This window comes from Colius striatus, chromosome 4, assembly GCF_028858725.1.
Source record: "Colius striatus isolate bColStr4 chromosome 4, bColStr4.1.hap1, whole genome shotgun sequence".
Classification (NCBI taxonomy): Eukaryota; Metazoa; Chordata; class Aves; order Coliiformes; family Coliidae; genus Colius; species Colius striatus.
The window spans coordinates 23,907,570-23,927,039 of record NC_084762.1 but is presented as its reverse complement, the minus strand read 5'-3'; the positions used below and the strand labels follow the sequence as shown (position 1 = coordinate 23,927,039).

Sequence of the window (19,470 nt, the reverse complement as noted above, 5' to 3'; positions counted from 1 at the left end):
TTGGTTGCACCAAAGAATGCTGTCTTATATCAAGCGGGATTTAACCAGCACATTGGGAACTGGTCTAGGAGTATTAAATACCATTGATTCTGAAATCCTGAATGCAGCCACCAACAATCTGCATAAATTGGACCAACCTTTAAAGTCCTCCTTGTGTTCTTTAGGAATTAATCAGTGAATGTTTTCAACTCTCTTTTCTGACTCTGAAAGAATATATATGGGTAGTCATCAACAATTAGCCAATGTTATAGGAGTTGTCAAAAATAACGTGTCCCTAGGACTGAGCTGTACTCAGGCTCAGTTGTGGATATAATTCACTGTTGCTACAATAATCTGAGAAGTAGAAAGTGGACTTTTACCCATAGAAATTAGAAAGATCATCTGGAATCATACCACTCTTTTTGAAAAGAAATTCCAATCATGGTGGCAGCTTGTAAATTTCACATATAAGCCAAGACACTGACAAAATCTCTGCTTTTGTACTAAGCATATACGATGTGACTGTCTACACCATCCTATTACAGCTTTAGGAATCTTTAGAGAAAACATAATGCCATACCAGGTATGATACCAGATACAGGCTTTCAAAAACAACCACATGGCAAACTACTGATGTTGATGCCTATACCACAAATGGAACACAAGGGTATATATATGTGAAAACAATACTTTAAAAGTCCAAGACTTTTGCTTAGACACTGAAAAGAGTGTTTGTCATTTTGAAATGTATTCTGATAATAATCCAGAGTCTGTCCTAGAGTATGTTGGAAAAGGTGGTGTATGTCTGAGAACCCCTTGTGATAATTTGTTAGTAGACAATCTGGAAGCACCACTTAACAATCACTCGAGTCTATGCATTTGCAATTTTACTTACATTTACTTACATGGGGATCTCATTAATATCTACAAATATCTAAATAGTGAATGTCAGGAGGTTGGGGCATCACTTTTTTCGATGGTATCTAGCAACAGGACAAGGGGTAATGGGAGAAAGTTGGAACACAAAATGTTTCATTTAAACATAAGGAAAAACTTCCTTACTGTGAGGATGAGGGAGCTGTGGCACAGACTGCCCACAGGGGTTGTGGAGTCTCCTTCCTTGGAGGTCTTTAAGACCCACCTGGACACATTCTAGGTGGACCTGCTTCTGCAGGGGGGTTTGACTAGATGATGTCTAAAGGTCCCTTCCAACCCCTACCACTCTATGATTCTATGATTTCAGGGTGTGACTTTAACTACTCTATATCAAGATTGTGTACCAGAATACACAGGGCAACTACACCTTATATGACATCCTGTCACCAACATCCATGGGAATGAACATCTTATTGGTCAAGATACTGATAGAAGGACCCTGGTCTACACAACTTAGTAGAAAGAATGAAGGAGGCAACTCATAGACTCCTGATACAGTTCACCATGACACAGAGGACATACATCATGTGTTGGAATGGGTAAAAAATCATGGAGAATATCACTGGTGGGATGTTTTGTTTGAATGGCCTCCAACTGCTACTGGAATCTTTAACAGAATACTACATTCTGTAATAGTGTTGTTGATGCTAAACATGTTATGCCTAGTCTTGATAATCATCGCATATCTGCAAGTGTGGGATATGCTTCAAGACTTAACATGATTAACACCACCTAGGCTTGTCACATTAAAATGAATACACCAAAACATAAAGAATGATGTTTCTTAACATATTTGATGATGGCATATAAAATATGGGACACTTTTATAGCATGGAGTCAAGAGGTATCTGCATTACCACTTCATGAGGTAAAGATGATTGACTGCAGTAATGGGGTGGAGTGTAGCAGGGCACTCTCCCTAGTGAAAAAGAATTAAGCTGAAGGTCATGTTGTTTTTCAGTGGTGAAGGCTGTTACAACCTGATCTGACTATCTCCAAGAGTAACTTGGGAGGATGAGAAAATTCCTGAGCTAGTGGGCAGTAAAACAGACACCTCAGAGAAAACATTGGTGCTGGAAACTAGATGTTCTTGCTAGTTCTATGGAGAAATCAATTCAACAAGATGACTGACAGTCAATGACTTTGTTCTATAAAAGCACAGTCCTATTTCTGTGGAGTGTGAGAGTCCCATTTCTGTGGAGTGTGAGAGGATTTTTGCATACTCTCTTTTGGAGTGTGTCTGAAAATCTTTCTCCTTGAGTCGGGCCATCCCTCAAGGTTACCCTCCGGAGCTGAGAGAATTGCCCACTGTCTTTGATATGGGTAACATCATTCTCTATGAAATACATATTCTCTATAAAAGTATTCATTAAGCTAGCTTTAAACTGTCAATTCAATTAACAATGAATAGTAGCTACAGTACTAATATTGTGTAGTAAGTGTTCCTCTGACCCATTCCCTACTAAAACAGAAAGTCTATAATCTTACTCTGATTGAAACTGTATATGAAATGTATTGTTAATTCCAATCATATTATTCTGTAAAAATAGAAATCTGTTTTGCTATACCCTCTGAGTTTGCCATCATCACCCTGCAGGCATTGGGAACAGGGTCTGAATTTTTCTTGGTCTGTCCCTGCAAGATGTTCTCACTGTCTACATCTATATTCCTTTGAAAGAGTAAAATTCAAGAAACCATGATGATGGTATTTTCTATCCCTCCCTGTAGAGCTACCTGCCTCTCCCATTGTATGCCTGTTCATTGAACACACCTGTCCATTGAGCACACCAGTCCATTGAGTTTGCCTGAGCAAACCTGCTGGCTCGTGGTCTGGAAAGAAAGAGTTCTGTTTTCCTGTACTGCTTTGACCAACCTTTCCTTCCTCACCTCTACTTGGCTCTGTCTGGAGACCTCATAAAGGAAGTGCTCAGAAGACCCTGATATTCCCTCCTAAAAAACTCCTTACAAATCAATAGGTCTCTGTTGGAAGGTAAAAGATCTTGTTTGAAATCTGCCCCAGAAACCTACAATGTAAAATCATAATTAGATTTTTCTTGTGAGGCAACATTACTAAGTAATTTGGCTTAATAGATTTTCACAAAGCAATCAGAACCAACTGCAGGATTGAATTTTAGTTTAGTAAAAATAACAAGTATTGCAGTTAACATCAGCTTTGTTACAGTACAGGATGATTCCCATCAACCAATCTTTCATCAATATCCTTGTCCTCTACTTCAGTACTGGGCATGTGTATCTTCTGTACCAATTACAGAGGAGGGAGAAAATATGAAATCGTTTGAGGCAATTACTGGAGTGTGCTGCTGACTTTAAATGCTCACTTGGGACTTTTAAAAATATTACTGGGCGTTTCTGTATGATCTACACAAAATTTAGGCTACTTTTCATAGGGAAAAACCTAAAACTGGTTGACAAGAAATTTTTCAATGACTTGGCTTATTTCAGGTTCAGGATTGTGTCCCTTTTTTGTTAAACACCAGGAATCAGGAGCAGCCAACATTTCCACTGTTGATTCTGCAGACTGGATTTTGAAAGGTAATGTATCATCTCAAGGAGCTTCTTCATAAGCTCTAGATTAATGCTAAAAATGAAGAGAAAAATGTTCCCATGTAATCATTAATGAATGACATGAGTAGCTAGATTATAAGGAAGTATGTGACAAAGAACAATATAGGAAATAACAGTGGTATATATTTCTAGTTTAAAGGGAAACTAAAACCTTGGAAATATATTTTACTTGCTGGAGACCAAGTAGTTATGGTACAGTTTCACAGGCTTTTCTTCTTTAGAACTGTTTTATTTATTGAAATTAATAGTTTATCTTCCAAAAAGCTTACAGTGATGATAGGATTTATTTTGTCTGAATTTGAATAATCAGTTGAGACAAACCATAAATAGAGATTAGACATCAGTCATATCATGCCTGTGACAGGTGTTGAAGACAGATGTATAGAATGCCCTTTTGGAAACTCCAGTTCCTCTTTGCTGCCTATAGAGGAAGTGGAGATGAAAGGCACAGACTGGATGCAAACTTTTAGATAACTTAAGTTCACAAGATGAGTCCTATTCTAAATGCTGTTAAAACACCAGGAGTTCTGAGTGATAGAAATAAATGTGTGTAGTCATCTATGTCCTGCTATCTAAAGGTGCATAGTAGCACAAAAAATGAAGAAATGAAGGAAAGCAGAAGCAAAAACTGCTTTTAAAAGAAATGGTGTTTTACTTTTTTAACTTGTAGAAATAGTCCCTTGCTTTTTTTTCTCCTCATCTTGCATAAGAATCACTTGATTCCTAAGAGAAATCAAAAACATGCTATCAACATATATGATACTATGATTGCTTGTTTAAATAGTGAATTGTATACATCTTCATACATCTTTGCTATCTTCTTTTTCATCAGAACGTGAAACACAATTTCACATACTTCACCAGCCAGCACTGGAGATCAAAAAATGGATCTATTTCTAAGGTGTTTTATTCATTAAGGAAGATGTAACATAGTGAATACAAATTTAAAAGCTAATAGAATATCCTTATGTCTCTACAAGAATGTAGCTTTCCATTTGTTATTTATAAAACAGCACAGCCAATGCACTTTGCAGTCCTTCACATATACTTAATGTATCTGATGATCATTGCTACAAATGGGATCCAACTTAAGGAACTATTTAAGTGTGTGCAACACTTTAAGGATTATTTATAGTCTCAGTGGTGTAAAGGATGAAGGATGTCCTTACACTTTCAGTATGGGAAAGACTTAATTAGACTTGTGGTATGGAATCATTGATGGGTTTTTATATACTTATTTGATTGTGACTTGCACTAAATAAGGCAGGGTCCTTAAATATATGGCTATTTACACCAAGTGTAAGGTTTTGCTATCTTTTGTACATTCTGGTATTTTTGCTGACTGTGTCTGTAGTTACACGTAACTGGCATTGGTAGTATCAGTCACAGCTATCTGAAATACAGTGCTTATTTCTATATAATTAGATGAAGAATGTAAAAAGGCACTACACTACTGTAATCACTGCCAAAGCATATTGATTGGAAAGCAGACTAGAAAAAAATTATTTACATATGTTTTCTGTCATTAAAAGAAGAGTTCCAGGCACTTGCCTTGGGATTGGGATCCATATAAAATGAAAAATGTGGTTTTGGTCTGGTAGAGAGGGAGCAACTTTCACCGAAGTTCTCCATACTGAAAGAAAGGGTTTCCTATTCTGTTAATCAGTTTACAGCAAATACTTATTGTTTTAAATTGGACGAAAAAACCTCATGGCTCTCCATAAAAATCAATGCACCATTGTTCACTTACCTGTTACTACTCTGAAATACAAACTTCCATAAAGATACATTAAATTACATGGAAAATGAAAGTAACTGATAAATAACATAACATATGCAAATACATCACAACATACATTGCTAGGATTTGGTCTGCTTCACATCTCAGCATGTACAGTAGTAATTGTATAAAGGAAGGTATCCAGATTATTGAATATCATAATAAAAGCCTGCTAATGTAACTCAATCTAGGAATTACATATTCAGTTTCTAAAGTTACGTAATTTTTGCCAACCCTGAAAGCAATAAACAATCTATTCCGTGAACAGTAACTAATTTCCTAGAGATATTTCTCTCTCTTTTTACCCTCTCAACTTCTTATTCCAACACTTTGAGCTCTCCCTGACCAGGCTTACCCACTAAGAGGCCATATCCTGTTACTATAGAGTCACAAACTTGTCAATTGCTGAGCCAGTACACACTTGCTGATAACTAAGTGAGCTGTTGCCACACAGAAAGATCTTATAATGCCTGAGTTTCAGCTCCCTCAAACAGTTTTCTGGGGAATCAGCCAACTTGCTGAGGGTAAACTCTGTCCCCTCATCCAGGTGGTTGATGAATACTGAACACGACTGGCCCCAGAACTGATCCCTGTGGAACTTCACTGGCCACAGGCCTCCAACTCGATTCTGTGCCATTGATCACCACCCTCTGGGCTCTGTCACTCAGCCAGCTCTCGATCCACCTCACTGTCCACTCATCCAAGCCACACTGCTTGAGCTTTCTGATGAGGATGTTATGGGAGACACTGCCAAAAGCCTTGCTGAAGTCAAGGTAGATGAGATCTGCTGCTCTCCCCTCATCTAGCCAGCCGGTTATGCACTCATGGAAGGATATCAGGTCAGTCAAACTCAATTTCCCCTTGGTGAAGGCATGTGGACTCCCCGATGACCATCTTATCCTTCATATGTTCACTGATAACATTCAGGATGAGTTGTTCCATCACTTTTCCAGGGATGGAGGTGAGGCTGACCGGCATGTAGTTTCCTGGGTCATTCTTCTTGCCCTTTTTGAAGACTGGTGTGACGTTGGCCTTTCTCCAGTCCTCAGGCACTTCGCCTGTCCTCCATCATTGTTCAAAAATGATGGAGAGAGGCTTAGCAATCTCATCAGCCAGCTCTCTCAGCACTCTAGGATGTATCCCATCAGGACCTATTAATTTATGAGCCTTTATCTTGGCCAAACAAGTCTTTAACCTCTTCCTCTTCCACCAGGGCAAATCCTCTGCTGTCCTGGACATCCTGTTATCCTTGCCGGACTGGGCTTCCCAAGCATCGGCCTTGACTGTAAAGACTGAAGCAAAGAAGGCATTCAGTACTTCAGACTTCTCTGCATCCTCAGACACCAGGGCAACCTCTGCTTTTAGCAGCGGGCCCACATTACCCCTCACCATCCTTCTGCTGCTGATGTACTTGAAAAATGCCTTATTACTGTCCTTAACTTCCCCGGTTAAATTTAATTCTAGAAGGGCTCTAGCCTTCCTAGTTGCACCCCTGCATGCCCTGGCAACGTTCCTATAGTCTTCCCAAGAAGCCAGCCTCTGTTTCCACCTCTCATAGATGGCTGCTTTCTGCCTGAGTTGTCCCAGCAGATCCTTGCTCATCCATGGAGGCCTCCTACCTCCTTTTCCTTCTTGCGCACTGGGACACACTGATCCTGGGCTTGGAGGAAGTGGTGCTTGAAGACTGACCAGCTCTCATTGGTACTTATGTCTTCAAGAATCATATCCCATGAGATCCGTACAAGTAGCTCTTTGAAGAGGCCAAAGTCGGCTCACCTGAAATCCAGGGTCACGGTCCTGCTATGTGTTCTGCCTCTTCCACACAGGATCTTGTATTCTACCATCTCATGGTCACTGAAGCTGAGGTTGCCTCCAACCTTCACATTCCCAACCAGGCCCTCTCTATTTGTCAGTATCAGGTGCAGCAGCACACCCCTCCTTGTTGGTTCCTTGATCATCTGTGACAGGAAGTTGTCGGCAACAATCTGTAGGAACCTCCTGGACTGTGTGCTTGGCTGTGTGGCTATCCCAGCAAATATCAGGGTAGTTGAAGTCCCCCATGAGGACCAGGGACTGTGATCGTGAGGCAGCTCTCAGCTGTTCGTAGAAGGCCTCGTCCACATCCTCCTCCTGATCAGGTGGCCGATAGCAGACTCCTACAAGAATATCACCTGCCTTGCCCTGCCCATTAATTTTTACCCATAAGCACTCTACCCGCTCCTCATCCCCACTCAGGCACAGTTCAGTACACATTAATTACTCTCTTACATAGAGAGCAACTCCACCTCTACGCCTTGTCAGTCTGTCCTTCCTGAACAATACATAACCCTCCATGTCTGTGCTCCAGTCGTGGCAGCTGTCCCACCATGTCTCTGTGACTGCAATGAGGTCGTAGCCCCGCATTGCACTCACATCTCGAGTTCCTCCTGCTTATTCCCCAGGCTGCGTGCATTGGTGTAGAGGCAGTGCAAGGGCTTACTCAAACACACAGGTTTCCCTGGATGGGTGTAGGAGGTTTCTCCCCGGTTTGGCTCTTTCTCAAGGTGGTCAGTCTTCCGCATCTCAGCCCAGTGTGCAGATGAGGGGCACTTATCATTGCATTTCCTGTCCTGCCTTGTTTCCCAGCTAGAGGGAACAGCTTGTCCTGTTTTGCTTCTTCCCCCACCCCCCAAGTCCCTTAGTTTAAAGACTTATTAAATTTGCTAGTCTACTCCCAAATAATCCAGTGCCTTTACGGGAGAGATGGATCCCATCCTGTCCCATCAAGCTGTAGTCCCCAAGGAAGGATCCATTGTCAAAGTACCCAAAGCCTTCCCACCGGCACCAGCCTCTCAGCCAGGAGTTCACTTGGCTGATTTTTCCATTACAAACTCCTCCTTTATCTCTAGTGAACAGAATAGAGGAGAAAATAACCTGAGTCCCTCTACCTTTTACCTGTTCCCCCAAGGATTTAAAATCCATCTGGATCCTGGAGATGTCATGCCTCATGACATCATTCATACCTACATGGAACACAAGTAAGGGGTAGTAGCCTGCATCCCTGACAAACCGTGGCACTCTCTCGGCCACATCCCTGATCTTGGGCCCATATTTTTGTGGACCTTTGCACTGGAAGAGCTTTCAAATGGAATAATTCTTCAACTAAGACAATTATTTCAGAAAGTGTCTCTTAAACAGATAATGTGCTTTCAGTAAAGATGGTGGCTGCATCGTCATTGCCTCAGCTTTGTGTAAATTTTAAATGCTATCTGCAAATATATGACTTGTACTCACATATGGAAACGTTTCCATTAAGTTTTATGTCTGAAATGTTGTAATTACTTTATAGGTATGCATGTACTAGTGCTCTCTACAATAAAGAGGTAGATAACTCAAATATATCTACCCATAATTCCTAGTAATTCCATAAAAGTAGTCTTCCTTTACTTCACTGATTAAAGAGTTAAAGGTTGCAACTGTTATTTCTTGTATGTTTAAAGCACTAATGTCATCTACAATATGCTTAGGAGGACATGTGTACAATTTTGCATCTGGTTTGATAATTGTACATATGAATTTCTAGAGACCTCTACACTTGCACTGTATATCGTAATTTGCCATTTTGACTCTATTGTCCTACCGCTGGGATGATCGATCTAACATTTACTTTTCCTTTCCATGGAAAGAGCTAGCATAAAAACCGCAGGGTCCATTTATTTATTTAAGCCAACTTTCTGGAGATTTCAACGCTCTTAATGATTTGCTCAGTCCACAGGACTGGAAATGGCATGATCTTTTCTTGTCCAAGCTCAGAACTCAGTGTCTTGGCTTTGTCACTTTTAACTAATAACAAGCTTAATGATACTTTCAGTTTCAGTTTATTACCTAAACTAGTCACCTAATCTGACAAAGAAGGATTCAGTGAAAGATAATGAATTTGGGGAATTTCTGGTTTGGAGTCAGAAACTGAAGATATACTCATTCATATTTATAAGCTGTTTCCCAGAAACCATGAAAGTCAGAACTTGGTTGAAAGTGAGATTCTGATGTCACCACATAAAGAAATAGGCAGAGAGATTTCACAGGTCCAGCAGTCTCCAAAGCTTCATTGCACCTCACTGTCATTAAAAAACTGCAGTTTTTGACTTTTTATATTTTAAAATTAGTAGAAATATCAACTTTAGTGGCCTCAGAAAGCGATAATAGTACCAAATGAAGGGTTTACAAATAACTCTTCCAGATTCTTTTGCTTAGTTTTTTGTTTAATTATTTTACTTCTCTTATATATGGAAAATTCACATAACCCATTAACATTACTACTTCTTTTTTAATCCTTTGAGATAAAAGGCTAGAAGTCACACCCTGAAAACTTATATAAATAATGTTGTGGTTTAGCCCTGCTAGCAAAGAAGCACCATGACAGTCTCTCACTTGGTGCCTCCCATTCACCCCCACCCTCATTAGGATAGCAGAGGGCCTAGCAAAATGGAAGTAAAAAAGATAAGCAAGGTTGTTGAGGATTGAGACAAGGGCAGGGAGGGCTCGCTGCCAATTACGGTTTCGGGCAAAACAGACTGTAGTACTCAGAGAGGAAAGCAGGAAAGTTTACTCTACAAGAAACAGAATTAAATAAAAGCAAAAAGGGAGTAGGATGGTGAGAAAATTACAACCAGCACTTTAAGATCTCCCTCCCCCATCCCTCTTTTCTTCCTGGGCCCAGCTCACTGCTCCGGATATCTCTACCTCCTCCCCACTAAACAGCTCAGGGAGGTAGGGAGTGGGGAATGTGGTCAGTCTCTCACAGATGGGCTCTGCCGCTTCTCTCTTCTCAGATGAGGATGACTCCTGGCATTCTTCCCCTGCTCTGATACGGGGTCCCTCCCTCGGGACACAGTCCTTAATATACTTCTCTGGTGTGGGTTGTTCCCAGCAGCTGTGGCTTCTGCCGATATAGGAACCCTCACACAGGATGCAATCCTTAGTGAATATCTCTGGCATGGGTTCTGCAGATACAAGGTCCCTCCTTTGGGACAAGGCCTCTTCTGGGCATAAGTTTAATAAGCTGTTTCATCGTGGGTAACTCCCCACAGTTACAGCTTCTGTAAATATTGGGTCCCTCCCTCGGGACAAGGCCTCTTCCGACCACAGTTTTAATGAAGAAAATCACTGCCCCTGGCTCGGGGTTCTTAGCAAAATGAGTCTCTGCCCCTGATCTGGGGTTTCTAGCAAAATGAATCTCTGCCCCTGATACGGGATCATTATCAAGATAAGTCTCTGCCACTAATGCGGGGTCTTCAGCAAAATGCAAACAAATCTCAGCTTCACCAGTTCTCTCCGTAGAATGCAGGGGAGTCTCTGCTCCAGCACAGCTCCTCCTCTCTTGCCTCACTGATCTTAGAGTCAGCATGGTTGTTTCTCTCACTCTTCCTAGTCCCTGCACCACCATCAGCTGAAGAAGAAGAAAAGGGCAGACGAAGGAAGAAAAAAGAAGTAGAAGGAGGAAGAAGCCTCCTCTTCCAGCTCCTTCTTAAAAAGTGATAGTGGAGGCATCTAATTGCCTCAGCCCCAGAAGTGGGTCTAGCTCAGAGCTGGGGAGAGTTTCAAGCAACTATTTAGAGGAGCCATCTTTACAGCCCCTTCCCCTTTACCAGAAACAGCTGTCATGTCAAACCATGACAATAAGCATTAAAACCTTTTATTTATATTGGAAAGAAATGCATGACAAAACAGAGAAAGTAGAGAAAGAACAAAATTGTTGAATAAAGCACCACTCTGATATTGGGCAAGTGAAAAACAAAGTACGGTGAAATATATAACTATAAGGATAATCAAATCCTTAGTGAAACCACATTTTTTTATTCAATGGCACTCAGCCCTCAGATTATTCTGAGTTTTTATGCATCATTTCCAGATGACCTACTAGCTTTATTAGGCAGTATGCTATTACAGAATTCATTGTATTATGGGTAATTATTTAATAGCACAGATATTCTTGAGCCTACTGTAGGCCATTTTTCATTCATAGTTGACTTTTTTATATGTTACAGCAGTTATGAGCTATGGATGTTATTTGTGTCTTTGAATTTTTAATTTGATCTTTCCCAAGTTGCACATATTTTTTGCTCTTTGCTTTACATGGTATTGCCTTAGACTAACCTTTCCTCTTTCACTTTCTGCAGGCAGGTGTCATGGTTTAGGCTCATCCAGGAACAAAAGATCATGATTAGACTTAAGTACCACAGACTTCAGAACTCTGGAAGAACAGCGAGGGCTTCATTGCTGCTTATGGTCCTGGACAAAACAGAGGAGGCTACTCAGCTTGGGGAAGAAAACAAAACCTAATTTAATCCACCTCGAACTAAAACATAACAGAGTAGAATTGGGTGTAACCAGCTCTTTAAGATAATCTTTCCCCCACACCTTCTCTGTCCCCAGGCTCAGAGCCCAGAGCCTGATATCATTACCTCCTCCCCCTACAAGCAGTGCTGGGGGACAGGGAATGGGGGTTGCAGTCTGTCATTTCCTGATATCTCTTGCCACTTATCACACTCCTGAGAAGTGCTCCTTGCCAGTCCTCCCTTGCTCCAGCTTGGGGTCTCCCACACAACCAGACAGCCCTTCACGGGCAGCTCCAACAGGTTGGAGTTGAAACTGCTTGCTCCCTCTGACCTGGAGTCTCAACTCTCACCCCCTCTGTCACAGTGTCTCTACTTCCTATTGTGGGCTGCAAGGATGTCTGTGGTCCAGCATCACTCCTTCTGTATTTTCCTGGCTGCAGCGTCCACGTGGTCACCTCTATCCTGCAAGGATGTCTGTGGTCCAGCATCACTCCTTCTGTATTTTCCTGGCTGCAGCGTCCACGTGGTCACCTCTATCTTTCCCCCACCTTGCCCTTCCCTTCCATCTCCTCCACACACTTCAAATTCCTGTCCTTAAATAGTGATGACAGAGGTGCCAGATTGGCCCAGTTGGGCTGGAAGTGCATCTGAACCTCAGAGCCAGGGGAAAGTCTGAGAACTCTTTATGGGGCTTGAACTGCAGCCCCCTCCCCCTGTTACCAATCAAAAGTAGCTCCTCATAAAACCATGACAGCAGGCAAACAATTTTATCTCCCTAAATACCTATTTCTCAAATTGGGGCTGAACCAGCATTGCCTAGAGTAATTTTCTACCATGACTTGAAAGGTAGGAGAGGCTGGAATCCTACTTTAATATGTCTCACACTCAGTGTGCTGCTTAATGCTGAATTTGCCCTGGATGGGTACTTCTCCAGAGTAACACATCTTTGTCTTCTAGCTCTGAACACCTTCCCTCTACCAAGTGATAATATATGAAGAATAGTTCTTCATCTGTCTCCCTCCTCTGGTAGGCTCTCACATTCTAGTCTTAGAACAACCTTCTTCATCAGCTTATCACCTATGCTTTCCTAACACAGAGCCTCACTGCTCAATAAACTTGCTTTGCTCAGCAGATGCAAAAGGCTGCTGGGGAAGTTCAAAGTAACACTGCTACTGTCAAAGCCACAGCACTACATCTTCTCACAACAGAGAACCTCCTGTCTAGCGCAGATGTTTTATATACCTCAGCTCATCCTTCTCAAAGGCTGCTTCTGTCTCTGGTTTGGTTTTTTTTCCATTTCTCCCCAACACAGTGGAGAAAGTGACTGTACAATTTGCTTGCGACATGCCTGATTGATTTCTCTTTCAGCACTACTTCCCCAAACAACTTAACTGTGTTCTAGATATCTTGGGACTGATATCTAGAGGATTAGCAATTTTCCTCATGTCAGGTGCTTCGGGGTTGACAGTTGGTTTCTAAATCACACAGCTGAAATCTGGAATTTGTTTATGCAATCTCATTAAAAAGAGTAGCTAAAAAATTAAATTATTTTTATGTCCATATTTACACATTTGTAGTTAATACCTCGGCATCACAGGAAAACTGAATACTAGGTTTGAAAGAAGATTTACACAGTTTTCCTTAAGAAATTTATGTTGGACTATATCTGATTCAAGGATTGTCCTATGTTTGAATTTTTTCCAGCACATTCAGTGGAGTCAGTATTTCATTCTAATAGTGAACTTTACCCAAAGAAAAAAGAGATAGCCATCAGACAGTTTCTATCTGCTTTCAGGAACTACTCTCCATTTCAGACCACTTTCTTGACTGTAACCTGGGCTATTGCCTTGATGACATTCAGATTCAGATTTTGCCTGTCTTCATTTCAGGTGTGTCTCTATCTGCTAGAGTATCTCTGTCTCTATATCTGTTTGCTTTTCTCTGTGTTGCTTTTCTCTGTGTTGGAAAAATTAACCGTCAGATAGAACTGTATATCTCAAATCTTCTTTTGCATTCACTTTTCCAGAGGCTTACCAAAAAAAACCCAACCAACCCAAACCAGTCGATCAGTTCTGATTGATGTCTCATTTCATAACTAAATGGAGCTGATGCAGTCCTGGAGTTCCACCTTCTCTCCTGTCTAGTTTCCTCCAGGAGGATCATCTGTCTCTTGTGGACTGGCTGATTTCTGTTTCCTGTGATGCAGACCTAGTGGTGAGGTTTCACATCACAGTAGTCTACCAAAGACACAACAGCTCTTCCAACACTGGGCTGCAAGTCAGCATCTGCTCCAGGACCCACAAACCCTGAGCAGTGATCTCTGAAGGCCCATCATCCCAGTGTGGGAATAAAAGGTAATTTCTCCTTATTGGAAAGGTGAATGGATTGAGTTTAAGAATTACTGTTTTTCTCTTCAAAGCTGGGAAAGTCATGTCTGTTCTTAGGACCTCACACAACAGGCATGCAAATCTTTAACAGACTTCAGTAGTGTTGATGATCCATCTTCTGAGCTGGACTTTCTAAGGTGGACTTTTTAAAAGCACTTGCCTGCCATTCAGGTCCATGGGAAACCACGATCATTCTCTTCTGTCATCCTTATGTGGCAGTGAACTTAAGACTCCACTTGTTCCTGTTTCTCCAAGTTTCTAAAGTCCTAGCCAATAAACCACAGTAAAACTAGAGGTCATCCTACAGAAGATCAGTGCACAGAAACCGTGAAGAGCAAGGCAGTGGTTTAAGTACTGAATTCTTTCCTGAAAAGATTTATGAAGTCTGGTACAAAAAGAACAAAGACATTGACAGAGAGTTTTTTGTTGCTTGGTAACAATGGAAACCACCTCACATTGAAATGTCTTCTACTGTGAAACATGGTCCATATGTACCACAGTAAGCTAGTCCTTCAAGAAGGCACACATTAAATGGCACTACAAATTATTTATTCACCTAGTGGCGACAAAACTAAGAAGCTTTAATATATGGCATTTTCCTAGAACTGTTTTAAAATAAGCTGTTCTGTTGGTATCTAGATAAAAAAATATTAATTGAATTGATACACAGACTTAACATAAACAGCATTTATCAAACACACCCACAGATAAATGCGAATCCAGAAAACTTAAAATTATTACTTGGAATAAGTAAATGACATTGACATCAGTTTTCCATGCAGCTTAATTACCTCCAGAGTTTCAGGTTGGCAAAGCCATTAACATCTAAGCTCAGAACATGCAGCACTGATTTCCTAATCCCAAGCTCAACAGTGTTCATTTAGCAAGCTAAACAAAAGGGATCCTCTCTGCATGAATTCAATTCCATCTGAAAAGGTCTGGCACTTCAGAAAAATACAGCTATGTTTATCTGAAAGCTCAATTTACACTATGGGAGCCTTCTCAGGAAAAAAAATGGGACATGAAATCTGCTTATTCTCTTATTTATGTTAGTCTCACAGAGATCTAACTCTCCTGAATTCCTAACTCACTTTTGATCAACATGAAATCAGAAACAGGCCTAACATTCACTACAGTACAGATTTACAGTAATAAAAAATGTGTTCCATAATGAAGAATCATGGTGGGGTTTTGAGTAGTTTGCTGATGAAGAAGAAAAAAATAATACTTCCTTCTTTATTAAGACAGCTTTCATATATGTCACATTAAATAGAATAGGAAAAAGCAACAGCTGAGAACATTGTTGTCATGGTTTAGGCTCATCAGGGAACAAAGACCACGATTAGCCTCGAGTAACGAAGAGGCTGAGAACTGCTCAAGGGCAGGGAGGGCTTAATTGCCGCTTAAGGTTCAGGACAAAACAGACCAGGCTACTCGGTTTGGGGAAGAAAACAGAAAAAAATTTAACGCAACATCAACTAAAACATACCCACAAAAACCCACAACATAACCAAAACGAAACAACACAGAGGAATATGTCACTGAAGAGCCCAACCAGCCTTTTTAAGAACACCTTCTTGCCACACCTCCCCTCTTCCCGGACTCAGAGCCCTGATCCCGGTGTTTTTACCTTGCCCCCCCCTGAACGGTTCGGGGGGGCAGGCAGTGGGGTTTCAGTTAGTCGGTTTCTGAGAGCTTCTGCCGTTCATCCCTCCTCAGGACGGGCCAACTCCACACCAGTCCTCCCTGCAAGTCCGTGGGGTAACTCACACGCATGGCAGACCTGCACGGGCTGCTCCGACGTGCACCCATTCCAAAGGCTGCAGCTCCTCTCTGCCTCTCGTGTGGGGCTGCTCTGCGGCGTGCAGGCTCTCCAGTACGGCCTGGGCCATGGCCGTCTCCCCACACAGTCCCTCGCCCGTCCGGGCTCACTCACATGGAGCTGCTGGTGGCTCTCAGTCCTGCCACGGATCTCCATAGGTTTCAGGGGCACAGCTTGCATTCTCGCCACGGCTTGCAGAAGGGTCTCCAGTCTACTGCTTTTCCTTCCTTCCTCCTTCTCTGGCTGAAGGGCCCACGTGGTCGCCTCCATCTTGTATCACTCTTACACCTCCTGCCTCGCATTCCAAATTCCCGTCCCCTAAATAGTGATCGCAGAGGCGCCAGATTGGCCCAGGCGGGCCGGAGGTGGGTGTGAACCCAGGAGCCGGGGGAGGGTCCGCAAACTCTTTACCGGGTCTTCACTGCAACCCGCTCCCCCTGTTACTAAGCCAAAAGCTGCTCCTTGCTAAACCAGAACAACTGTAAACGCAGCACTAGAATTGTAAGGCTAAGTGAACACTACCAAAACACAGAACTCTTGGAAACATCTTGTGCCCACTTTCTATCACTTGTAAGTTCAAGTTAGTGAAAAGATACTTCCAAAACTTGACTTCTGCCAGTATCAAGCCTTTAAATGCCATAGTGGTGTCTATATTTGCTGATGGTAATCTTCATACCAACATAATCAGTTTTAGACTAGAAATAACAGCCACTGCTGCAGACTGACCTTTTTCCCTATTGCTTTACCTGTGCCAGTAAAACTTCAGAAAGAGATGGCAGGAGAGGCGAAGACATGGGACCCAGCTAAGGGACAAGATGGAAGACACTGACAGGTTTACTCATGTTTTGTTGCATTCAGTCTTGGATTTTGCTGACGTGGATTCTGTCCAGGTTATCCTGGGAAACCCATTTGCCAAGTAAGGCTGAATTATTTCTTCTAGTGACCTGTATTTTGAAGCAGCACATGGATGAGCTGGTCATATGTCTAGGCTAGTCCTCTTTATTAGATGTCTGCCATTTACTTTAATTCAGGACTCTGGTGGAGCAGTCTTTTTTGTTTTGGTGAGTTTTTGGGGCGATTTTGTTAGTTTGTTTGCTTGTCTTGCTTTGGGTGTTTGTGTTTGGTTTTTAAATGTATATAGCTGGTTTTATTCTCTGGAACAGTAACAGCACATCAAATCTTCCAATGAAGTGAAATTTTCCTGACAGGCTTTATTTATTTCATAGCTTAACTCCCTACTCCTATCCCCCCAAAAAATTCTCTCAAAAATTCTTTTTTTTTACCCTACTACAAATTACTCTTATGCTACAGGAATATGCAATAGTCCTGGTATTATAGACACTTTCTTAATTGCCTTTTTGTAGCAGCACAATAAAGACTAAGCAGCACCACTGTAAACGCTCATAACAGTGACTAGATCATCACAATTCTTTGCTTTTTCAATGGAAATGTCTTCTTTTTTTGTTGTTGAGGTTGTGAGTTTTTTTTGGTGGAGGTTTTTTTGTATTGTTTTTGGTTGGTTGGTGGTTTTTTTTCTCTTTTACAGAGAACTGCACTGAACAAGAAGCCAGAGCTCTGTACCTCTGCCCGCCCCCAGTTACAGCCCACACCTCCACAGGCCTCGCTGTTTCAAAGGAGTTGCCCCTGGGGCTGCCACACCGGAGCCCTAATGGACTGGGATTCGTTACCAGCGGCTGGACGATGACGGATGGAGCTACGGCAACGGCATACGTTCCCCTGAGGTTTGAGGATGCGAAAACCTCATCCTCTCCCCTCTTTCACCAGAGATGCTAGCGCTGAGCTTGGCCCTGCGGCTGGGAAAGCCCCGCCGCTCACTTCCCCACGGCAAGGAAAGGCGAAGGCAGTGAAGGCACGTCCGCCCCCAGCCCCGGAACTGGCCTCACAGCGCCTGCTCCTCGCGCCTCGGCCGGCGGGCGCTAGGGGCAGAGGCGATGTGGCGTATGGTGGAAACCTGTGCGCGGAGCTGCCAGCGGGTCATGGCAGCCCGCAGCCGTCACCTGGCCGGCTGTCTCCTCTTCCTGATGATCCTGCTGCAGGCGCCCCTCCGCACGCATGGTCCCGGGCGGCAGTCGCCGCGGTACCTCTCGCCGCGGTGTCGGGGCGGCAGGATCGAGCCACTGGCAGCTCCTTCTTGCTGGGCCTAGACGTGCAGCTCGGGGAAGGCGGTGGCGGCAGTTTTGAAAGCCCGCAGCTTCCCGTCCCTGCCCTGCCTGTAGCATCGGGAGGTTTCTGTGAGCTCAGCCCCTGCAACGCCATTGTCCTTGCCCTTATGTGTTTATGTACATTGTTCTACAAAAGCAGGTGCACCTGTCATTACATATGTGATCCTCTTCGGAGCCATCGCAGGTGTACTGTTCAATAATAGAGGAGCTGTGTCCTTCAACATCCAGCTTTCACTGGTGGGTTTTGTTCTAGACTTGCCAGTGTTTTTCCTATCTACATCCACCATATCCAACAGTGGGATAGGAAAGTGAGATGGGAAGGAAAGTTTCTTTCCTTCATATATGGAGATGGTGATGGATGCAGGAAAGCTAAAGGATTATGTAATCTTTTTTCTTTTCCTCAGGTGAGTGCTGGGGAGAGGGGTGTTTCTCCTTCCTGTCTACCAAGAAAGCTACCTGCCTGTAACATACCAGGTGAGTTACATAGGCAGTGAGTAACTGGTAATATTGGTACTCCACTGAAAGAGCTGCAGTCACTCTGTTTAGAGCTCTGAGGTACAAAAATACTTATGTGGTAGAATACCAGACTCCACATTTCTGGTGTGCTAGTGCTGATCCTATATCCACTGTGTGCAATAACTGCAGCTGATAGGGAAATTCAGTTGTATGGCCTCTTAAGACTGGGAATGGCCTGAAATGACAGCTGTTGCTTCCCTTCAAAACCTTAGTGAGGTTTTGAAATTTGAATGTAGCAAATCACTTAGGCTTTCTGATACTATGAAATTAGATTACCAGTGTGCATAGGTGCCAGATCTTATTATCTGATTATCTGTGATCTGGATATGATCCAGTTTCCCAGATTCCTTTAATATGTCACAGTGTTTTGCAGGAGAAAGATCAGAGATAAAGTTCTGCAATCTGACAAAAAAAGGGAAACCCATGTGCAGGATTTCAGTATAGATTCACTGAAATATCAATAGTATTTATTCTGTCTTTGGTTTTAATGGGCATAATAGACATTGTCAACTTAAAAAAACCCACTTATTTGGATTTTACTGCACTGAGGTGTTATTAAGATAATTTGTTTTGGGAAGTTTGTTTTGGGTTTTGTTTTTGTTTGTTTTTTTTTACTAATGTGACTGTTTTAGCTTATGTGTTTTTCCTTAAGTAATTAAACTTTTTGAGGACAATGTGGAGCATGTTTCTTAAAATGTCTTATTTGTATTTGAGTTTTCTGAGCCATATGCAGGAAGTTTCCATCATATTGAAAAGACACATTTTAAACTTTAGCTTGCTTTATGGAAAGGAAAATAAGTCTTTTTAACTTATGAAATGTGTTAGTGGTGTAGTTGTCAGAAGGGAAATACAAAGGCTTACTAGAAAACATAATGTAGTTGATATCTTGCAGTCTTTTTGCTAAAAGGGTTAAACAACTGAGACAGATTAGAAACTGAAGTTTGGTTTCTTCTATGTGACTTTG

At 42.2% G+C, this 19,470-nt stretch overlaps 1 protein-coding gene across 1 annotated transcript in view; it reads right to left on the bottom strand.

Annotated features, from left to right (window-relative positions):
• SPMIP7 (sperm microtubule inner protein 7) overlaps nt 1–14,178 on the bottom strand; it is a 30,471-nt gene extending 16,293 nt beyond the window's left edge. Inside the window, 7 exon segments of the mRNA XM_061994956.1 lie at nt 3,339–3,503; nt 4,157–4,196; nt 5,049–5,078; nt 5,081–5,156; nt 13,633–13,919; nt 13,922–13,995; nt 13,997–14,178. Of these exon segments, the coding sequence (XP_061850940.1) occupies nt 3,339–3,503; nt 4,157–4,196; nt 5,049–5,078; nt 5,081–5,156; nt 13,633–13,919; nt 13,922–13,995; nt 13,997–14,178 (854 nt within the window).
• Between the last annotated feature and the right edge of the window lie 5,292 nt (nt 14,179–19,470).